This window comes from Penicillium coprophilum (assembly GCF_028826855.1).
Source record: "Penicillium coprophilum strain IBT 35676 chromosome Unknown utg000006l_segment0_segment0, whole genome shotgun sequence".
Classification (NCBI taxonomy): domain Eukaryota; kingdom Fungi; phylum Ascomycota; class Eurotiomycetes; order Eurotiales; family Aspergillaceae; genus Penicillium; species Penicillium coprophilum.
This window is the reverse complement of record NW_026622725.1, coordinates 3,515,088-3,530,205: the sequence shown is the minus strand read 5'-3', so window position 1 is coordinate 3,530,205 and position 15,118 is coordinate 3,515,088. Positions and strand designations below refer to the sequence as shown.

The following is a 15,118-nucleotide window of genomic DNA, read 5'->3' as shown; positions in this document are numbered from 1 at the left end:
TTTCGACCTGCCAAGATCTTGCACATCCTCTTTAGGTGTTTGGTGTCAATAATATTCCATAAGAGGAAATATCAAATTGGGCAAGAGTCGGTGAAGAACCCTGGGAATTATCAGTATGCATCCATGGATCACTGGCATGACCATTACTCGGAGGCCGATCATCAATTTGGACTGAGGTGATGAGTAACGTATACCCATTCCCTTTCATCCAACCGGGAAGCAATCTGCCATAGCCTAAACCGATGTCCACATACAAGAGAAAGCGCGATAGATTCGCAACCGGCATCTATACCGGGCAATACCCAAACATTGAACAGTGGCTTGAAAATACGATGGCAAATATTGACGAACCCGAGGCCACAAAGGAGTTGACGATGCCTGAGAAACGCCCATGCAGCTTGGAACCCTGGCCCGACATGGATAAGGGACTTGCAGACAGAGACGAAATTCAGAATAGGATCAGCAACTTGAAAGAAAAAGTCCACGGGCAAGAGGGAAGACTCAAGAAAATCGAACTACAGGAAGATATCTTTCACCAAAAGATTACCAACTTGGAAGGGCAGCTCAGCACACAAGACTTCTTTCAACAACACAGTCGGCTAAAAGAGAAATTCACCATGCATGAAAGACTGCTGGAGATTGCCGACCAACAAATAAACACACAGCAAGAGCTTATCAAACACTTGCTTGAAGTGCAAGCCTCAGCTGCGCGACAAATTGCCTTAATTACGCAAAAGCTTTCGCAACAGCCTGAACAATGGGCGCAACAACCGCAAGGGGAAAGCGCCGAGGGACAGCAGTCTCATCCGGGCGGGGTCAACAAAAGTACAGATGCTTCTGATTATATCCTTGTCTCAGAAGATGAAGTCGCCAATTGAACTCTTGGGTCTTGTATTCGTGGCTTTGCAACGTGTGCTTTATATGGCTTCGGTGGTTGCTCTAGCATGACACTTCTAGATTTATTCCTACCAGATGTATTCACATTGCTCCAACCGTCTTATGATTTTTTTTTGATAGTTCCATACCAAACAGCACGCAACAGGGATTGAAATGCGACCTTTACTGTTATATCTTTGCTATTGCTTGATCGCGCACAAGCTTTCTTTCTTTTTTTTATATGTCAATCTCTGGATGTATTTATCAATCAGAGCTGGCGTGTCTTTCAATTCTGAATTGGGTTCGACGAATCCAACCAAATAAATCCACAGACTAGGATAGTTCTAGAATGGTACCCAAAAACATGTACAATATATACAATCCTAGAACCATACGGAGTACGAATGACTCCGTATTGTCTCAGAGATTGCTATCAATATTGCTTTAATCAACGGCAGGCGACATAAAAACAAGCCCCCCGAATTGACATATCCAAATATACAATGTCTTTATACACGCGGAAGAAATCATGCAGAGGCACAAAAAACATACGGACAGGACGGCAAGATACATAGACCTGCATATATTTATGCAACGTCAGTAAGCGACAGTAGGACTTTGTGGAAAGCAGCAAGTAATACACCGTTTCGAGCACGACATATGTAGATCCAGGCCGTGAAAATGATAAGCAGCGAGGCTTACCTGAGATTATTTGGAATTGAAAAATTTGGAATTGAAGCTAGTGCGGTGCAATTGGACAATGCTACATCTTCGCAGGATGAACTAACGGTGCCAACGGAGTAGTCCGTGTAGTGGATGTATCGAAGAAGCACGTTATGGGTGTTGATTGGTCCATCAACCCTAGCTCAAATGTCAAGTTCATCACAGGCAGGAATCTGTGATCCGCTGTCACATCCAAGATATGTACATGCCAGGAAGGCGATCACATCTTGGCTCCGGGGCGGCAGGCAAAAGTACTAGATAGGAGAATTGTGTACTTTTGCTGGGAGGTTCAGCCGAGGATCATGCAAGTTCGTACTTCGTCTCTGGATTCCATCTAAGATGACTGGTGGCGGTACTTTTTAGGAGTTCATCCACAATTAGTAAAGTTTAACGAATGTATGTGTTTATGCATACCGTGTGCCTTTTGGGATCGGTATTTGACATCGTATTGGATGATCTGTAATGGAATTGACTTTGACTATTTGGTATATTGACTAATAATATGTACGGGGCATCAACGCATCGCAAGTTACGGAGTATATGTCATGTTGTTCTATAGACTTGAGGTTATACGTTAACGTTTTCTGCATATCATTATGCAGTTTGTGTGGGCCAATTATTTATATAGCATCTGTCTGGAATAACCTAATTGATTGAGCTAAGTGCACATTGGGTCATAACCTATCTTGTCCAGGACAGTGGTTATTTGGAAAACAATGATATGGAGTTTGTACCTAAGGGAGTCATTGCTTCAAGTCTAATTCTAATAAACACTCGGCTTTGACCGGCATCGAAATAGGAGTATCGAATTGAGCAAGATATGCAAGGACGAGGTAAAGTGTGGCTTAGTTACCTTCAGTTGGCTTCCGGGTTTCAGGGTTATAGATGGGTCGAAGGTGAGGTTAGTCTGGGTGCAATTCCTAGATGAAATACACGGCAGACATTGGATAGGCGACAAATTATCCGGTAAAAATATCGGGTAAAAGATCTTGGACTAATCGAATGATATCATTGAGATTCAATTTGTTTTAGCTGAGCCCATATCACAGAACCCACTATGTACTCCGTACGGAGTACTCCAAGTACATAAGATGTAATACTACGAAGCACACGTGATAGTGACCAAATCAACATTCTTGTCTACTCCGTACAACATAGACCATAGGGAAATCTCACATCAGATTTCAGGGTACTGCATACATGAAGTAAGGCGATAAAGTACGGAGCAATTGTCGTCCGACAGACCATGAGTCCGATCCGGCTCCCCGGTACCTTGCGGAAAAGAAAAAAAAACAAAGAAATCAAAGCATCGAGAGAACAAAGAGAAGAATGCTCACATGATTGAAAGGAGAATCGATAGTGTGAAAATCCTTGCGAAAGATGCGATGTGATTCGTGTCCTTGGGAACTTTTGTACTATACCCGTCACCGCGGCACCGGAACCCTGCCTTCCGCTCGCCACCGAGTGGAGATTAAGGGCGATCGTTCCTGTTGGAAATACACAGGAGATCGTATAATACATACCAATACCTTAAACCCCTTTGACTAAGGTACTCCATCTTACTCCATATATTCTTAACTTAATACCTGACCTGTGGAACTTGGAACGGAGATTCCGACTGAACGATTTGATTGGTCCGCGGATCTTCTTTCAGATGCCGGACCAGAATTCCATTCCCTTTGGAACATACCCTATGGAGATCAAAATTGGGTTACTGCGTTAGGTACTTTCGGATACGCGGTGCCGTACAAAAGTACACCTGTCACTTCCTCTATGCAGCTCTCGACAATTATCTCATCTTCCGGCAGTCTAATACAAATCCATAAACTCGAGATCGGTAATTGTAAATGTGGCGCTTTTGGATTAACCTTGGAACTGACCAGTCTAAATAAGATTAAGGAATCAGCCATGTATTCTGTACTCCATATTATTCCATGTTTCCAGCCCTGTTAAGGTCCCACCGTCTAGAATCAAGCCAAATTCCGACATCGATCCTTCGTACTCCGTAGGATTCCGATCAGCGATCTCCAAAATGGGTCCAAAAACCATTGTGCAACCAAGTGCGAACACATCTTAGCACAAGGTGCCAGATCTGAAGCCAAATACATTGCTCAACAGTGAACTTTGAGGCCTTCTTGTCTTGATCCGGGAGATGATACGCCGTAGGGAACCTATAAACCTCCCAAAGTACACACAATATACGTATTTCGTACTCCGTACTCCGTACTACACACCCTAAAGACGGCACCTGTGGCGCTTACTGGGGTAGTAATAAATGGAGCCCGATTCTGATTAGGAAGAAAGACCTGCATTTATCCAAATCGAGATCGCGATGACAATCGGTCTGGAAGCAATGGAAACCAGAGTGATCTGCAAAGTACATCAATGTAGGTGATGTACTTTGTACTTCGTCCGTACAGGGTACAGGGCACAGGATACACACTTTTTGCTATATTGCAAATTGTACAACCAAGAGGGGCATATTCACTCGAACCCTTGTTTTCGCCCCCACCACTTTAGTCCACTCTTTTTGATTTCGATGTCATCAAAGATCTAGATTTGGAGTGACGGAATCTCACCTTGACCACCAAAGTTGATACATCACACTAAAATTTCTTCCCGTCAACCATCACGGCACAGAAAGGGGGGCACCCCAAAAAAAAGTCTAAACACATCAATCCCCAAGGGCAATTTTATCCGAGAATCCTGCCCAATTTGGGTCTTGGATAGGTCCAAAAGGAAGATTTCCTATATGCCAGGAAGCGTTTTCCGACTAGAATTATTCCAGCCCTTCTGACGTCCGAGGGGCAACCGGCGCCACACTTCAGCCTTTTCGGGAATGCGACTGTCAAAACCCGACAATATGGCGCGGGAGCTGCGGTACTGTGTGGATCATGGACCCTTGTGTCTAGATTGGGATGGGTTAATGTTCAAAAAAAGAAAACATGATCATAATCAGTTGATCTATCTGAACGCCAAATGCGGCTGTAGACTTGGAAGCCGATGATCATATCTTGCCAAGAACAATATAGAACAGGTTCGTGATAGTCGGATCTGTGAGCCGATATTCCTACCTTCGGGCCTCGTTGCGGTGGCGGTTTTTCGAGCGGGAGTGTACGACCTAAGCGTTCGTGGCTGCACGATAGACAACACAGAGAGGTAGTGTGCCGTCGAAGCTGATCCCCCCCTTGCTATTGATCTCGATTAGGAAATGTTGAGTATTATTGCGACGTGATACAATATGTTGCTCATTTTGGAACGAAGGAACTATCACGGACATCATAAGGAATGTGGTAGAAACTGGCATATGATCTCATGTAAATTTAAGCATGAATCGAGCCCGACATGGCAGTGCGTTCGGGTAGAATTATATCATGCAATATGTCGACCAAGCAGGGCTCGGCGAGATAGAAGATCTGGAAAAACCTGTTTATAAAAGCATGGCGTTATCAAGGGCATCATCACGGATAAGTCGGCGTCGACAAGCACTTCCAGCTGTACGGCGTTTGTTGAGTTGTAACGCGCTTCACCGTCTTTTTGTGAAGCTCTTGATATTGGGCAACAATAACCGCGGACGTCCCGATATCGATATTGGCTACATACGCAATATCGGACCAAATCGCAATGGGCATCGAAAATCCACGATGATCATAGTCGGACAGCTTACCGGCGGTGCAGACGCAAATGATGGGGCTGTGAGAACAATACCCCCCCCATGTAGGGGCTTGCAGTTCTACCGAGTCACTCACGGGATGTCAGGGACGAGTACGGAGTACCCGGGAGAGAAATGGAGGCGAGATGTCAAAGCATCCTCTGCAGCAGGTAATAAGCAGACTGCAGCCAAGAGACACACCGCTTGATACCGGCTATCGCCAGATCAAGGGTGCTGATGCAACAGGGCCACTTCACCTCTGTATTTCCCCTCCAAATTGGCGAGAACCGGAAGAATAACCTTGCAGGGGGTTCATTCCCCCACCAGGCATGGATGATTCGGTTGGCTGCATGGGTAGAAAAATGGAAGCTCTCACTCACATGATCTTCGCCTCGATTTGAATATGTATGAAACAAAAAGAAAAGAGATCCATGATTTTCGTTGGGTCGCAACCCTTTCTTCCGAAGAGTCCGAATGGATATCAAGGTAGACACGACTGTCGCTGACGGAGCTACGGCAGTGCACACAGTCGCGTGATGCATGGCATGGAAAAAAAGATGACGGGCTTTGTTTCCGTGAACAACAAGTCACCGCTACATCCGCGTCAAAACACACGTCGGGCTCCTTTAACGTTGGGTTGCGACTCGCGTATCCGACGTCTCGATTGTCATTGTTCAAGCGCTACGTCCCCCTGAAGCCAATAATAGACTCCCTTGGGGAATGCATGCATTGTGATCGACATAGGTATTTCATGCATAGAAGGATTTGTCAAACACGCTGTCAAACCCAAGAGCTTGTATTAGCCCATTGTCAGCTGGGCACGGTCACCCATCTCATCGAATGACTTGATTGATTCGTTAATTTGGTCAACTCAAAAGCAACATTACGATCTGGTTGCATTGTGTATGACTGGTTGGGAAAAAAAGAAAGAAAAGAATGGGAAGATTTTTGCAGGTTGCAGGAGCCCCAGTTGTGTTTACAATGTCTTGCTCACACCGTTCCTTGACTTTCCTCCTTTGGCATATCCTAGTTCCCAGACGCATCCCTGAGAGGCTCAATCCGCTAACGTGCACTTAATTATGACGTTTTTCTATCATGTTTTTGTTGATTTATTTATTTTTCTTGAGATGACTTCTCACCGGCTCTTCTTACCCACTCCCTCGCGTGGCCCCAGATAAATAATAGTGTCTAGTACGGAGTATACGAAGTCGATATTGAGTCGAATCCAAATCATGGTCCCACTTATTCCCAGCCCCTTGGGTCTTATGCAGTCCCTTCTTGTTGGGTCGGCACTTTACCGACTTTTTGGATAGATTCCATTTGGAGATCTCAAGCCCAAATAAAAAGACATAAAAAAGTACAGAGGACAAGAATGTAGTTCGCGCGGATTAGCGGTTCCGTCATCCGCTCAGCTTCGCCACAATGGCTGATAACCTTCTAGGACAGTTATAAGGGGGAAAGGGGTGGCATTGTTTTCCCCTGTCGCCGATCGACGCCTAACGGCCAATAGATGGGGCTCGGGAGTGTCGGTGAATTTTTGACAAGCTCAGCTGATTCTCTGAAGTCTTCTCGAAGGTCTCAAGCAAAAAAACAAAATCCACATTATAATTTACTGGGTGGGATGGAGTCTTCGGGTTTCAATAGCTTCTCTTTCTACACCGTAGACTTTGCCCCATCTCCATATGCACCGAAATTCGAGGTTTCGGGTTGAAAACGGTGAAACAATGAGACAATAGACGGGACCTCAATATTGAACTTTTCCCTTTGAGATGGGGGAGTACACCGCATGTTGTATACCCTAAACATTTACCTCTGGTTCGACCCAATCAGGTTTCCTTTAACCAGTACCATTTCTCCTGATCATCCTGTGGGTAATGTTTCTCTTTGAGTGGGTAGTATGACGATAAAGAATCATAAATTCCAGAAATATATAGATCCATCTCACTAATTTTACACTAAAACCACACTTCTGGGAACAAAACCGATCATACCGGGTGAAGTATCACTTAGCCCCCCTAATGCCGTTCCCCGGGGGCCCGGTGCTTAGGATCGTGGGTCTAAGAATCCCTTTTGGGATCTGGGGGATCTGTCGAATTAGACTAAAAAAACTTTCTTTGAATATATTTTTTTTTTTTTAAAATCTGATCCCTATCAGATTAATATTTATATAAATATATATATGTATTATATTGAAAGACGTTCCCCCTTTACCGGAGTAATAGAAAATTCCATAGTAAAACATCGAATCCAAAGTCCAATATACCCAATAATATCATATATCAAATACCATTCAATACCATCAAATACCCCCAAAAAATTGATGACGATGTACCGATCTCTTCCCATTGGTTCCCCCTTTCCTTGCCGGGGAGATTCTTCCGACTTCCCCCTACTCTTAAACGGCAATGTCAGGTTTCTACAGATCCACATAAGGTATTTTAAAATCGAAATAAAATATATATAAAATACCAAAAAATAAAAATAAAAATAAAAATAAAATGACCCACCTCCTTTCGTCTTTATAATGTTTGCCAACTGCATGTACAGCTGTAACCGAAATGTTCAGTTGTGATGCTGAACGGTTGACGTTTTAGTTCTTTGGCGCCTGATCATTTTTCTATAGACCTATCCACTACCTTGTATAGATATAATAACTTCCCCCTTCCCCTTCAGTTTGATTTTTTCTTTTCTTCGATCGACTTCCTTTTAAACTCTCCGGACTCCCTTGCAGCTGTCTCATCTTCCGCTCTGATCGGATCTTGATATTTCCCAACCGCAGGGGAGCAATGCTAGAGCCCTAAAATCAAAAGACGCTGCTCCTTGCTCCAATTACACTACTACATTCTCTCCCTTTTATACTCCGGGGAAATTAAGGAAACAAAAGCACCTTTTATCTGGTACTTTGTGCCTGTTCTTCCTGACTTTTTTTTTTTTTCTTTTTACTTCTGAGCTATACAATCTAAAAGGGAAGCGGGGCGTCTCGAAGCCTCTGTGAAAAATCCCCTGGTGTCTGCTTTCAGATCCTTTCGAAATCTTCAATTCTTCTCTCAGAACTTCACAAAATGTTTCAACGACCGGCTTGCTTACAGGGTCGACGTACCCGCAATGGTTCTGGTGATGACTATTCGACATTCCCAATTCGGCAACTATTCGTGTTAGGTAAGTGTGGTACTTTTGTGCTGCGAACTATGAAAAAAAAAAAACATAAGACAGTGGTAGCCGCAAAATGCGCCGCCATATCTATAGGGATCTTGAATACTGACGAACATGATGCAGCACTCGTCCGAATCTGTGAACCAATTGCTTTCATGTCGATTTTCCCCTACGTGTATCACATGGTCGAATCATTCCATGTGACGGATAACGACCGCCAGATCGCACTGTACGCCGGCATGATCACCTCCTCATTCACCTTTGCTGAGTTTTCGGCGGGCATGTTCTGGGGCCGCATGAGTGATCGGATTGGTCGTAAGCCAGTCCTCATCATGGGCCTCGTGGGCACGGCCATCAGTATGGTGGTATTCGGATTTGCGCCCAACCTGGCCACGGCGATGATTGCGCGCGCGCTGGGCGGCATGTTGAATGGAAATATCGGGGTTCTCCAGACGACGGTTGCGGAGATCGTGACGAAGAAAGAGCACCAGCCACGAGCTTATTCGATTATGCCTTTCGTGTGGTGTTTGGGATCGATCATTGGACCGGCTATGGGCGGCGCTTTGGCCCAACCCTGCGACAACTACCCGGCGCTCTTTGCGCGCAGTACGCTGTGGGACAAATTCCCGTTCCTGCTGCCCAACCTCGTCTGCATCACCGTGCTGGTTTGTGGGATTGTGGTCGGTTTCCTGTTTTTGGAGGAGACGCATCCGGAGAAGAAGCATCGCCGTGACCCCGGCCTCGAACTCGGCCACTGGTTGGTCAACGTCTGTTGGGGCTCACGCGTGCAGCTTCCTGATGATTCCGATGTCAAGGAGAAGTACTTTGATGCACCGCCTGGATATGAGACTGCCGAATCATCGCCTTGCCTGCGCCCTGTCGATGGCGCTTCGGCCGATTGTGACTTGGAGGGGCAGAAGAGCCCCGCGCCCAAGGCCTTTACTCGACAAGTCATACTCGTTATAGTTGCTTACGGCATTCTTGCATAGTGAGTTGGCTCCCTTCTCTCCCCGCTCTTCAGCGCCACACCCTTCTGCCCGATACGTCTAAAAAAACTAGTTACTGACATGCATTGCCCACTTTCAGCCACAGTGTATCCTTTGATCAGCTGATGCCAGTCTTACTGAGCACACCCCGATCTGATGACGACGTAGTGCTACCCCTCAAGTTTACGGGCGGCCTAGGGATGGCCACGAAGACCATCGGGTTCATGCTCGCTGTGCAAGGCGTGTACTCGATGATCGCCCAACTGTGGCTGTTCCCATTTGTCGTCAAGCACTTTGGTACTCTGCGCACCTTCCGCTTCGTTTTGCTTGTATGGCCCCCTCTCTACCTCGCTGTACCCTACCTAGTCCTTCTTCCGGCCAAGCTCCAAATGCTCGCTGTCTATGTGTCCTTGATCAGCAAGATCACATTCCATGTCATCGCTTTCCCGGCCACTGCCATCCTTTTGGCTAATGCCGCCCCGTCTTCTAAAGTGCTGGGATCCATCAACGGCGTTGCCGCCTCAACTGCCAGTCTCAGCCGGGCCTTTGGTCCGACCATCACCGGTCTTCTCCACTCCAAGGGCCTCGATAGTGGATACTCCGTGCTGGCCTGGTGGGCATGCGGTCTTGTCTGCCTGATCGGCGCCATCCAAAGTTTCTGGATGGAGGAATCTCCGGAGCCTGAGCGCTTCAAGACTCGTCAGTCTGAGGTCAGCGTCAGCGAGTCAGAGATGAAGCGTGAGGTGCTCTCGGACTTCGGAAACCAGGATCATGACTCTGTCGAGCTGCCCGAGGAAGAGCAGCGCTTGCTTTCCTTGCGCTCTAGTGTCGACCATGACTTTGACATCTCGCAACTCAACTTGAACGCTATCGACAACTTCCCCAAATCCCAAGGTGAAGTCACCCACGATACCAAGGTCTAAAACTGTGAAGCTTGTCTGTTTTGCAACATCACCTTCTACTTCCTTCTCACACCCTTCTGGAAAGGTGTCTTCATTTCAGCGCTGAGGCGCATCTTGCTTTTATCTCTTTATCCCTTTATTTCTTTATTTCTTTTTCGTTTCGTTTCGTCTTTTCCCCTCATCATGATACCTCATTTTGCTATTTCATTCTCATGACATTTCCTTGAGACCGGGAAACGGCGCAATTATAGATGGTTGCATTGCATATGCAGAAGCATAAAATTTTGGGTCTCTTCTTTTGTTACCTTGGAGCATCAACAGGTTATATTATGACTATACTCATGTGCATCTGGGAGGCTATTGTTGTTGTTTTTTTTTTCGTTCTCGCTTTTGATCTGAGTTCTCTCGATCATATCTTTGTCGGTTAGAGTAGATTACTACGGACTTGCTCAATATTACCGGCCGTCATCTTCTCTATCAACGCTGATCATCTCGTAGCCTCCTAGTCTCTTAGTCTTATTCACCATAGGCCAAATATACGCGTTTTCCGACGGTGTCCGGCTAAAGAATTACTCCCTCACAACATGTTTGATAATTTCCCACTCGTTTCTTCCAAGGTTCCCGTGCTATACGCAACCGCCAGATGTCCAATGTCTTACATCTGACAGCAAAGATGCAAGTCCACCAAATCTCCCAGATGAAGCTATCTCGGATTCAAATCAAAACCCTCAACTTCTGTCCAAGTCCCAGGTATTATGTATATCTCTCGGCTTATCAAAGTCTGGGGAACCCGAGTTCTCTTCCCGAGGGCAACTCAATTTCTCAACTCCACTACAACATTACTTTGTACTCCGTACAGTCCTCTTAATTCTCACAGGTTTCATCTACGGGCCTGTGCAGTTTCAGATAATCTAGTCCCAGAGTTTTCCCAGCTGTTTCCAGATTACAGGCCAATCTCTCTTTCAATTTGGTATCAGGCACGATTTGATACGGTTGACACGAGAACCCCCAATCGCAGAAGAAAACACTATCTCAAATGAACATCAAAAGTACTTCGTGATCTTATCATGTTGATCTGGTCTGGGGAGGTAGACCGCATTTCCCGACCGCAATCCCCGCAAAACTCCACCAAGAGATGATCGCGACTCTGCGGCTCTCACTCGGTTCGCACAATGCCTAATCCTCCCTCCCCACTATCACCAGTCTCTTCAGGCAAGAAGAGACCACATCCTTCCGACACTCCCCCAACGCAAACCGACCCCGCGACCAATTCCTCCGCCCCGGCGGCTGTGCCTTCCACCTCACCCGCCCATTCCACCGTCACCCCTTCCGCTTCCTCATTCCGCAATGTCTCCGCCTGTAATCGATGTCGACTGCGCAAAAACCGCTGTGACCAACGCCTCCCGCGCTGTCAATCCTGCGAGAAGGCCGGCGTGCGCTGCGTCGGATACGACCCAATAACAAAGCGGGAGATTCCCCGCAGCTACGTCTATTTCCTGGAATCGCGCGTGGCGCATCTCGAAAAACAATTAGCGGACAACAACATTGAATTTAAAAAGGCCGTCGCTTTCGACGAGGAGGAGGCTATCAAGGTCGAGGCTGATGACATCGTGCAAACTCGTTCCGGTTCCGACAATCAGACCGGGGAGGGGTCTGCGGCAGAAAAAAGGCAGTGGAAGAACACATCGAAAGAAGATGCCGGTCGAATGGTACGAAAAGGAGAGGGGAATAATCGCGATGCGGATGACGACCCCGCTAACGAGGAAAATTGGCGCCTGCATAATTTGGTTTCGAATATCGGCATGGTCTCTGTACAGGGCACTTCTGATCCGCGATATCTTGGGTCGACATCAGGCATTTCGTTCGCCCGTGTAGTCTTCGCTGCGGTAAGGAGCTCACTCCCCGGTAATATGCCAGAGCGTGCACAGGCTCGAACGAGCGATCGATTGCCCCAGAGTGCTGCTGGCACTGCTGGGGAGGGGGGTAGTATGCGCGATTCCTTCTTTGGACTGCAGACAAGGCCGATGATGAAATGCGCAACTTTCCCTGACCGGGAGCTGGCTGAACGGCTGGTCGATCTCTACTTTGAACACGCGAATCCTCAGATGCCGATTCTCCACCGGGAAGATTTCATGGAGCTATTGCATAAGACCTATTTGTTAGAAGAGAAGAAGCGCTCTGCGCGCGCGCTTTATGTGCTTAATATCGTGTTTGCTATTGGTGCCGGAATCATCTTTGAGGATAAACCTCAGAGCTCCGATGATGAGAATCGCAGTAGTCGTGACCAGGCTTCGTCGGGTCCAAAAAGACCGAGACTATCGAGCCATCAGTACCAGCCAGAGGAATATCATGCCTCGGCAATCGTTCATTTGGAATCGTTCCTTGGCTCGTCCTCCAGCGAGGGCTTTGGTGGATTGGAAGAGCTGCAGGCAGTGCTCCTTCTAGCCAGCTTCGCCCTATTACGACCCGTTGCACCGGGTCTCTGGTATATCGTCGGCGTAGCCACACGCTTAGCCGTCGACCTCGGGCTTCATTACGAGGATGGAGCTGGCATTGACTCCGCAACGAAAGATGGCAACCAAGCGCAGTCACGAATCGATGCTCGTGAACGCGGACGACGCGAATGGGTACGTGATATCCGCCGGCGGCTGTGGTGGTGCGTCTACAGTTTTGATCGTCTGGTAGCCACGTGTGTTGGACGACCATTCGGCATCAGTGACCAGGCCATCAGCACAGAGTTTCCGTCTATGATGGACGACAAATACATCACTAAGTCCGGTCTTTTGACACCGCTGGACGGGGCCCCAACGTATAAGCATGTCGCATTCCACTATTTCAAACTGCGTCTTCTTCAATCCGAGATTCACGATGTCCTCCAATACCAACAGACGCGCGCTGTGCGAAGGAGAGGCCCTGGTGCAGTTCTCCCTCACGCCGAGCTTTCCTCCCCTTTCCTTCAAGGCTTTGACTCCTTTCGCTCGTGGCGCCATGATGTGCATCGTCGATTGGTTGAGTGGCAAGAAACTGCCCCGACACGACCGGAAACAGGCGTGAGATTTTCCATTGAGCTGCTTGAGTTGAATTACTGGCAAGCTATCATTTTGCTGTACCAACAGAGCTTGACTGTTCCTGCTGAGTTGGCGGGAGAGCTTACTCCTGCGGATGATGTTTCCAGCCCAACCTTTTCTAATCCCGATGAAGGTGACGAGGAGGATCATGTCTATCTTAATGTTGCTGAGGCTGGTCAAAAGGTCATTCGTATCTATCGCCAATTGCATAGAGTGCGCTTGGTGAATTATACCTATCTTGCTACGCATCACATTTTTATGGCTGGTATGCAGTTGTATCTTTACGTTTTCTTCGTCGCTTTAATGCTGACCCTCTATTAGGAATCTCCTTCTTATATGCCATCTGGCATTCACCTTTGGTTCGAAGCCGCCTAGTAGGTACCACCCGCCCCAGAATTTAGGTTTGCGCTTATTTTAACATTGCCTTCCCTAGACCCTCGACGAAGTCGACTTCACTGTTCTCGCCGCAACTTCTGTGCTAGGCGACTTGATGCACAAATGTCCGCCGGCTGAAGCATGCCGGGACGCGTTCGAGCGCATGAGCAAAGCAACCGTCCAAATGTGTCTATCGACAACTGGATTTGGATCACAGGTAGATATGAGCCGTGTCCATGCCGCCTCAAACGCGGGCAATCCACTCTACCCCGGCCGACCGCGGCAGCCCATGGACCAACGACCCCGTGCAGGCCAAGGGCAAGTACGGCGAGTGATGCCGGCACGCCCGTCCCGTCCTGTCCCCAAGTTCGACATGAACTTGGCTGACCTCTTCACCGATAATACTCCCTTAGCCGACCACCCTCGACCCGAGAACAGAACCGGAGGACCATCGTACCCTCAACCAGACTCGGTGGGTCCAAACTTCTCAACAGACCAGTCTTCACGGTCTTATGGACAGCCCAATCCATCGATGGATTACTATCTCAAGTACGAGAACCCAAACTCCCCGCAACCGCACCCTCAGTTCTACTACGCGAACTCGCCGCAACACAGTGGATCTCCCGGTAGCAACACGCACACTCATGGTTTACCGCCTACCGACTCCGAGGCTTCTCAGGGGATGAGTCTTGATTTCTTGGAGTTTGGATCGGGCGATGCCGAAGGCCAGGGTAACATGGAAGGCGAAGCCAATCCTGACTACAATATGTCGGCTTTGCCATCTTTGGGTCACAACCTGGGCCAGAATGTTGGAATCGATCTTGGCTTTGGTATGGCGATGGACTTTCAGCATGATTGGAGTGAGAATCCTAGTTATGATCTTTTGGAAGGCTATTTCTTTGGTGGTTCTGGGGCTGGCGCACCTGGAGGGGATGTCTAGAATGTCTCTTGTTGTTTCTCCCATTTCTTTTTGTTGGTGTCTTCTTTTACTTTCCTTTCATACCCCCTGCCCTGCGTCTTGCCTTTCCCTAAAGGACCTTAGCAAGGGTTGTATAATTTGGCCGTGGGATAATCTGTTGGATACCATATATACATATATGCCGATATACAAAAGATCTGCAAGGAAAATAAGTAAATAATTTGAGAGCATCAAGCATATCGAAATGTTGTAGTTGCCTTGCATTGATATATGTGCCTCGGGCAGCAACGTCAAAACAAACACTCCCGCCTTTTTTTGTTCCCAGCCCAACACATCAATTCTTGCTCTCCCCACTTGATCGTGGCACTCACATAAATCCTGTAGCCCTGTTGGCTGCTTCACTCCGATCTGCGCTTGGGCCCGACTGCCTGATCTCGATATCAGGTGCCCACGATCTTCGATTC

The 15,118-nt window shown here is 47.5% G+C and overlaps 3 protein-coding genes across 3 annotated transcripts; all 3 read left to right on the top strand.

The window, feature by feature from the left end:
* Positions 1 to 242: 242 nt before the first annotated feature.
* N7500_010311 (uncharacterized protein) lies at positions 243 to 878 on the top strand (the record flags this gene model as incomplete). Its single annotated transcript, XM_056681449.1, has 1 exon — positions 243 to 878. One exon carries the CDS (start codon positions 243 to 245, stop codon positions 876 to 878), a length of 636 nt encoding a protein of 211 aa, XP_056528831.1.
* Positions 879 to 8,313: 7,435 nt separating this feature from the next.
* Positions 8,314 to 10,313, top strand: N7500_010310 (MFS transporter; the record flags this gene model as incomplete). The annotated part of the gene is made up of 3 exons (XM_056681448.1): positions 8,314 to 8,410; positions 8,528 to 9,392; positions 9,491 to 10,313. The coding sequence occupies 3 exons, from the start codon at positions 8,314 to 8,316 to the stop codon at positions 10,311 to 10,313; spliced, it is 1,785 nt and encodes a 594-aa protein (XP_056528830.1).
* Positions 10,314 to 11,464: 1,151 nt separating this feature from the next.
* On the top strand, positions 11,465 to 14,675 carry N7500_010309 (uncharacterized protein; the record flags this gene model as incomplete). The annotated part of the gene is made up of 3 exons (XM_056681447.1): positions 11,465 to 13,625; positions 13,682 to 13,734; positions 13,794 to 14,675. The coding sequence occupies 3 exons, from the start codon at positions 11,465 to 11,467 to the stop codon at positions 14,673 to 14,675; spliced, it is 3,096 nt and encodes a 1,031-aa protein (XP_056528829.1).
* Between the last annotated feature and the right edge of the window lie 443 nt (positions 14,676 to 15,118).